Source organism: Protomyctophum parallelum, assembly GCF_964188405.1.
Source record: "Protomyctophum parallelum genome assembly, chromosome: 15".
NCBI lineage: Eukaryota > Metazoa > Chordata > Actinopteri > Myctophiformes > Myctophidae > Protomyctophum > Protomyctophum parallelum.
Genome location: NC_139710.1, coordinates 34,774,009 through 34,782,163, shown reverse-complemented (window position 1 = coordinate 34,782,163; position 8,155 = coordinate 34,774,009). Strand labels below are relative to the sequence as shown.

At 47.6% G+C, this 8,155-nt stretch overlaps 1 protein-coding gene across 1 annotated transcript; it reads left to right on the top strand.

The window, feature by feature from the left end:
- Window positions 1–2,441: 2,441 nt before the first annotated feature.
- LOC310871813 (nuclear pore complex protein Nup214-like) lies at window positions 2,442–7,253 on the top strand (the record flags this gene model as incomplete). The annotated part of the gene is made up of 1 exon (XM_083783448.1): window positions 2,442–7,253. The coding sequence occupies one exon, from the start codon at window positions 2,442–2,444 to the stop codon at window positions 7,251–7,253; it is 4,812 nt and encodes a 1,603-aa protein (XP_083639574.1).
- Window positions 7,254–8,155: the final 902 nt, after the last annotated feature.

Here is an 8,155-nt window from a genome sequence, read left to right as displayed (position 1 = left end):
GAACCTGGAGTTCTTCTTGCCACTGTCGCCAAATTATTCTTATATAGCAATATGTTACACTTTAGCTATCGAAATATAGCATGTACAAGCTCATAGCGCGGCGAGCTTGTAGGCTATGCTATGCTATTTTTGAAAAACCGTGAAAATGTTGCCAAATCACTGATTCAATTTTCTTTCACAGGGAACGTTTTTAACTCAAATCTTTGCTTCTGGGGGGAGCTTCTGGGGGTCTCTGGAACAACATATTTTCAGATGGGGGTCGGCTGCCAATTACTTATATTTCTGGGGTTCCTTGACATGAAATAGTTTGAGAACGACGGTCCCATCTCAGACGTCCTGTGGACAGTCTATGACAGGGTCACAGGGGTGGGCAACTGGCGGCCCGGGGGCCACATGCGGCCCCCACCTTCACTTAGTGTGGCCCTCCATGTTAATCTCAGAATACTGATATAGTATTGATTTCAGCTGTTTACAATTCCAAACCCGCTTTAGTTACTTCATGACTAAATGACTAGTATTAAACATAACTATAACTAAATGCATTTTAAATTCAATAAAAAGGTTACTTTTCAGGATTCCAATTAAAAAATAGCAAAAAAAATATTCTGGTTTTCCATTCAAATATAGCAAAAATAGCTGATCTACAAGATCGCATTTTGCGACGCGTTTTGAGCTTGTAGATCAGCTATTTTTGCTACGACAGGCACGGTGGCCCTCTGGAGTGAGTGTGGAAATATATTGGCCCTCGCCATCGTCAAAGTTGCCCACCCCTGGTCTATGACATCAGTCATCTATGACATGTCTACGATGTATAACTCCATATTTGGGCAAGGTTCCAGCCCGATCCCACTGCCATTGACTTTTTATATAAAATGCTCTTATCATCATACATCTTCATGATGTAAAACAAAAAATAGGAAAATAAATATAATAAAAAATGAATGTTTGAGTTAGGACATCATAGTCGATTTGCTCAGACACATGACATAAATTATCCATTCCTTGTCAATGCATATAGGAGGGGCTAGCACCCCTCAAAAAGGTCTGTACCCACGGACGACGGGTGTGATGCCAGTGGTTCTCAAAGTGGATTCCAGGGACACTGGGTTCATTTAGGTGGGTCTAATTGACTTGTAAGGGTCAGAAGCTGCTTACCAATGGTGAACAGCTTCGTCGAAATTCAAGGCAATGTATTTCCAGTCACCAATCAACGGTTCCTAAATACTGGGTCACGGACAGTTTTTTATGGGCCAGGAGATAAATATCCCTCTTATTTGCATTTTCTACAATATATTTTTTTGAGGGGCACTAGCCCCTCCAATGTGTTTTTTTGGAATTTCATCAAATGGCAAGCAAGTCTATGGACTTTTAATGTTTGTTTAGAACACTTTCAACAAACAGAGTGGCAACCAACTCTACGGTCTTTTCATGTTTGTTTAGAGCACTTTGAGGCCCTTGTCAGGGCCACGGCCCCACGGGCCAATTTGGCCCTGCATCTTGTGACTGGTTTGGTTTTACACGTACCGGCAACACACTGTTTAAAGGTGAGTGAGGTGTCCCTCTCTTCACACGGGTGATTTCTTTTCTTCCCTTTTTGTTGTTGCATTTGACATCTTTTCCTCCCTGATTTAGTCTTCATGCTGTTGTACCCTCATGGCTCACCCAAGTAGGACATAGAGCCTTGGTCCTCCTCCCGACCAACACTCCCTGCCGGCGGGTGCCATCCCAGTCTGTAGGAGTGTGTGCAGTGGACTCTATGCCTCAGACACCTTGCTGCATTGAACCGCTATATGCCCAATCTCTTTGCACCTGTAACATCCCTTTTTGGGTACCTCCTTGCAATTCTTCGAAATGTGACCAGACGTGCCACAGTTATAACAGACATCTTCGGTTTTCTCACAGTCCTTGGAGACGTGTCCTCGTTCACCGCAGCGAAAACAGAAGGGACCTCGACCACGTCGAGATTCCCTCGGCCTTGTCGACTGTGCCGCTCCTTCCCCAGGAGTGGGACAGTTTTTAACCCGGTGACCCGTTTGGCCACATCCAAAACACCCGTTAGAGCTCATCACTGCAACTGCATCCGGTCTGTCTGCCATTTCTCTCTCTGACAAAGAAGTTTGAAGCTGTCTTCAGCAGTTTATATAGGCTGACCAGAGTGTTGCATGTGATGTCACACACAGTTGTCAGGCAATGCAAACAGTAGCGATTTGCGCAGGAGTCCTTGCAGAAGTAGCGGCTCCTACCAACTCTCTCATGGGTGCAATTGTTGCGATGATGTTATGTATGTGATGTCACACGCAACAAATAGCACTCTCTATTTAGGACAGAGTCATAAGAGGCTGAAAAAGGAACAACTACATTTTTGCAACAGTGCAGTGCCATACACGTGACAAATACATAATCATTTAAACAAGCAGGGAGACGGCAGTTAGAAGTTTAAGATGAGTATCTCTCCGAGCGCTCCCCCCGAGAGGGAAATGGATGATTTTCAGTTTCGGCAGATGAAGAAATTAAGAGTTTTCGACAAGCCTGCAGATTTGCCAAAATGTAGATCTAGCTTGCTTGCCCTCTCAAATAAATTTGGACTAACATTTGTTGGTCTAAACAACATGCTGAAGGTCTACAGGACTTTAGACATTCTTGCCGTGGACGGCAAGAATGGCAACTCCAATGTTATAATAGAAGGGGTGAAGGGGATAGTGGAATTGGATGTGCAGATGTCCATGCATCATGTGGCCCTCAGCAGTGATGATCGAACTCTGTCAGTGTCTGGCACGACTGAAGAGGGCCTGTTGATTAACTTTTATGACACCCGTGCCTTCCTGAACAAAGTCAACAAAAATAAGTTACCTTTTGCATGTATACGGCCAGAAGTTGACCCAAACATCTGTGTGCAGGACCTGAAGTGGAACCCTGTCCAGGCATCCACTTTGGCTCTCTGTCTGTCTGAGGGTAGCATGTGGATTTTGGAAATTACAGACAGTATCACAGAGGCCCATCGGCTGCTACCTGCTTCAAATGGTGTGACATGTGTTTGCTGGAGTCCTAAGGGGAAACAAGTGGCTGCTGGTAAAATGAACGGCACGGTCATCCAGTATTCACCAACACTGGAGGAAAAGAAAGTGATTCCCTGTCCAAGCTTCTACAACTCTGACAACCGGTTCAAAGCATTGGATGTGCTGTGGCTGAGAACATACGTGCTTGCAGTGGTGTACGCTGCAGCTGATGGCTCCCATTCCACCCCTCCCGAGCTGGTGGTGATCAGCCTTCCTAAAAAGGAAGAGAGAAGCACTGAGCACTACATGAACTTCAAAGACTTGGTGTATGGCACCTGTACTGAGAGACAGCACCACTACTTCCTCAGCCAAGTAGAGGACTGGAACGTTGTTTTTGCTGCATCGGCAGCTTCCATGGAGGTCGGCAGCATTGCTTTGCAGGAGGACAAGACCAGCTGGGAGTTATGGATTCTGGACGATGCCAACAGGGCAGAGCTGCCTGCGTTGGACTATGACATCACCCTCCCACTTGGGGTAGCAATAGACCGAACCAGCGAGCTCGAAATAAAGATCAGCGAGGAGAAAATATTGCCCCCAGCCCCTGTTATGCTGGTACTGTCCACAGATGGTGTGCTTTGTCCATTCACCTTAATCAACCTCAACAAACCGGAGAAACTGGTATCTCCCCCCATTGCCATGTCCTTAGAGGGAGAGAGAATTCCCGGTGAAGGCCCTCAGACTTCAGCTCCACCTAAAAACACTGAAGGCAACAAACACACAACCTTGTCCTTGCAGTGTTCCACATCTGCTGCCATTTTGCTGCAGCCAATTTGTTCAGCCAAACTTGAAACAGATTTACCACTGGTGCCAACCTCACTGGTGCCACCTGCTTCACTATTGCCACCTCCAATCATGGCATGGAGTGACAACCAGCCAGCCCTTAGTGTTGAGGCCCTGGAGAAACGGCTTCAACTGAAAGAAGACTTTGATCCCATTGTGTTGGGCACACTGGAAGATATTATACACTTCCAGAAAGAGCTGGATGACTTAAAGGCACGCAATGCCAAGGCTGACTTTCAGGTGGGCACCCCTGAGGAGATGAGGAAGCTGAGGAAGGAATCAAAAGACCTCCAAGTATGCATGCTTGAAATCAAGGAGACCACAGAGTCTATCCACAGGGACATTGGCACACTTAAGACTAACTTGCTGGAGGGATTTTCAGGGGCAGTGGATGCCAAGTCCCAAATTAAGCTTGGCAAAGATAGAAACTACCTGCAACTCTTGTCTAAGAAACCTCTTGATCCTTGTAGTGAAGAGCAGATTAAGGAAATCCGCAGGCTGTACCAGTCTGTCGTGTTTGCTGTGGAGGATGTCAATGATGTCCTGGATTTGGAATGGGAAAAACACCTGGAGATAAAGAAAAAACAGAAAGACATGGTGCTCCCAGGACGTGAGACTCTGTCTGCCACACTGAAAAACAACTTGTACATCATCAATAAGCAGAAGAGCAAACTGGATCAGCTGACCAAGGAACTGGGCTCTCTTTACCTTTACAACACAACCTCAACTCGGAGCACTGATACACCGGAAACACAGAGACCAATGACTGCAGCTACACCTGCTGGATTGGACGATGAGTTAGAGAGTTTGAAGGATGCCCTCCTGAACTTCAAACTGGATGTCACCCCTCCAAAAAACACCACCAAATCCCCAGTGAAGATATCTTCTGCAAAACAGTCCCAGTTGCATAACTTTCTCTCTAAGGGAATGCTTCGAGTTCACTCCACTGCACCAGCCAACCTGAATCGCTCAGCCTTCCTCTCCCCTAAAAGCTGTAAAGACCTGAAAGGTGTGAGCTTGTCACAATCCCAGGGCATACAACCCACCCAGCTGGAGCATGAGGAAGAAGAAAAGGAGTTGGAACCTACTGCCCTTTTGGGGCAACAGTCCAGTGGAGGGAGTGTCTTTGGACAGCAGCAGTCCTCATCTGCAGACAGTCTATTTGGTTCAGACAAATCAGCAAATGCAACATGCCCTTCTGCTGGTGGGGGTTTCAGTGGCCTCGGTGGTAAACCCAGTGAAGATGTACCCATTCGGTACCCAGTGAAGAAGAGCCCATTTGGTACCACTGCCTCCCCATTGCCATTTGGTCAGTCAAGCCTGTTTGGAAATAGTAGTTCAAAGACATGTGTGTTTGGACAGACCTTCTCTGGTGAACAGAAGCCTAGTGGAACCATCAGCACAGATGGAGGGAGTGTAGCATCCCAGAGGTTAGTTTCCTCTACACCCACAAAACCACGTTGTATCGATAGATCCACTTTCTTAGGGGACTTGACTGCACCAGACCCATTAGACTCACTTGCCCCATTAGATTCAAATCACTCCTTCAGTAACCCCATTGGCTCCCTGGCTGGTAAGGTGAAATTGCCTACCAAGAAGGCTGAACCTGTCACCATTCCCGCTCAACAAGCTGCAGCCACAGCTGCTCTGCGTAGACAAATGGCTAGCCATCAGCCACTTATCAGTGTCCCCCTGACAGAGCCCACTCTGAAGACTGTTCCTCAAGTTCAAGTTGAGGAGCTCAAGGACAGTAATTATGTCAACAATTCCACACAGCACGTTGCAACAGCGACCACCATCCGTACTAAACAAAACACTGAAGACATACCAAAGTCTGATCTGAGCAACAGTAAACACTTCTCTTCAACTATCCCTACTCCAGTCCTTGCTGCACCCATTTCAGCACCAGCTGAAGAATCCCCTCCACCAGAGGGTTGCACTTCAACAGCTACAGCAGGAGAACCTGGGGCACTACCAACAACAGGCCCAGAGAATAGCCCTGCTCCTGGGGCACTAACAACAACAGCCACTCCTTCTCTGGAGCCTCTTGTCCTGTCCTTCCAGGCCCTGAGTTCTGACAAACAAGGTTCAAACTTCACTCAGCCCTCCCTTGCAACAACAAGCAGCAGGACTATATGGGCCACACCACTTATGAACAAAGTTTCGCCTCCACATATGGACACGGTTGCCTCTCCATCCACAACCACTACTCCTATCATTGCAAGCAGCAGTGCAGCCACTATCGCTGGGTTCGGGCAGCCTGCTGTGGCTCAAGTCACCTCAGCCCCAGGGGCTACAGAGTTTGGTTCAACTGGGTTTGGAACTGCTTTATGCAAGCCTGTTCCACAAGTAGCATGCTTTTCATTTAACCAGGCAGCAGCGGTTGGAGAAAGTTCCAGTAGTCCCATCACAGGACGTAGTGGCAGTATATTTGGAGCTTCCACAGCACAAACTGCCAGCCCCATCTCCTTTGCTACCAGCAACAATGGAACAGGGCTTTTTGGTGAAAGTTCTACCCCAGCCTTTGGACAAAAGAGCACCGGTTTTGGAAAAGGGCCTGTGTTTGGCAGTAACACCAGCACAACTTCATCTACCGCATTTGGCTCGCAAAGTTCTACACCAGCCTTTGGACAGCAGAACACCAGTTTTGGACAAGCATCTGTGTTTGGTATTAACACCACCACAACCTCACCTACCAGAACTAGCTTTGGACAGTCCTCAGCTTTTGGCAGGTCTAACACTTCATCCGAGTTCGGCCAACAGTCTGGTGGTGGGAGTGTCTTTGGACAGAAGCCATCATCTGGAGACAGTCTCTTTAGTTCAAACTCAGCAAATGAAACAGGCCCTTCTGCTGGTGGGTGTTTCAGTGGCCTGGGCAGTAAACCCAGTGCAGATGCAGCCAACAACAACCCATTTGGCAGCACTCAGTCAAGTCAGACTGGTGCTGGTGCCACAAGCCTGTTTGGAAACAGCGGCACTAAAACATTTGGGTTTGGACAGACCTCCTTTGGTGAGAAGCCTAGTGGAACATTCAGCACCGGAGGAGGGAGCGTAGCGTCCCAGGGGTTTGGCTCCTTCTCTACCCCAAGTGGCTTCGGCAGCAGCCAAACCTTTGGGGGTTCCCCAGCATTTGGTGGAGCAGCCACATTTGGTTCAAGTCCTGCCTTCAGTAACACCATGGCATCGGCAGCCGGCAAGGCGTTTGGAGACGTCACAGCAGCAGCAGCTCCTAGCACGGGAGGTTTTGGCTTTACCACGCCCTCTAGTGGCCTCTCCTTTGGCTCTCTGGCCAATCAGAGTGCTCCCTCATCTGGTGGCCCAGCCCAGCAGGCTCCAGGTTTTGGTTCAGGCAGCTTCTCCGGGATTGTCCAGCACCCTCAACCTTTCCCTTTTCAGTCCCCGAATGTGTTCCGCTAAACTGCATCATACTTTCAAATATCACACTTGTGTGAAGTGAGGGGTGCTCGTATCATCATATATCATTATACATCACATTCGGTGCTCAGCCAATCAGCTGAGCACATTCCGTGCTCACACACACAAAGCTGCATGTGCTCATCAAATGTGCACAGTGACGTCAGTGTTCTCGGCTTGTTTCTACCGTGGGGGGAGAGGAGCGTGGCAGCCCCTCTAGACCAGAAATCACACAGGCTGGGGCAGGCTACCATTTAACAGACACTTTTACCCATACGATCTGAATAAGGAGTGAGCAGTCAATAGACAAATAAGTAAATAGTCACGCAGACACGCACATAGAGAACTAGAAATCCTCCTGGTCTCCAGTATAGCCCCTCCTATGTCCAGATTTTGGTGTACGTTCTAACATAAACTTTGTCTGACGCAGCAATGGGTTGAAATAGGCTCTCCAGCCGTGCTGAAATTAGCATGACAGCACACCTAGCTGTTAATAGAAGATTTGAAATGAGCATGATAGCACACCTAGCTGTTAATAGAAGATTTGAAATGAGCATGACAGCACACCTAGCTGTTTAAAGATTCATCACAATAGAAACTAGAACTGCACTCTGTCGAGTGCATACTTGCTTGTTGCACACTAGTAGGCCATAAATGGCCAACTAGTGCGCAAGCAGAGCGCGCATGTACCAAATTGTGCCTGATCTGCTGGGACCAGAGTACGTGGTGTGTATCATTTAGAGCTAGTCATACATCAAATCTGTGCCCGGATTGCTGGACCAATGATGACGAAATGACCATATTTCTTACATACACACCACGTACTCTGGTCCCAGCAGATCAGGCACAATTTGGTAAATTATTTTTTATTGATTATGTATATAGTATACGTATGACTAGCTCTA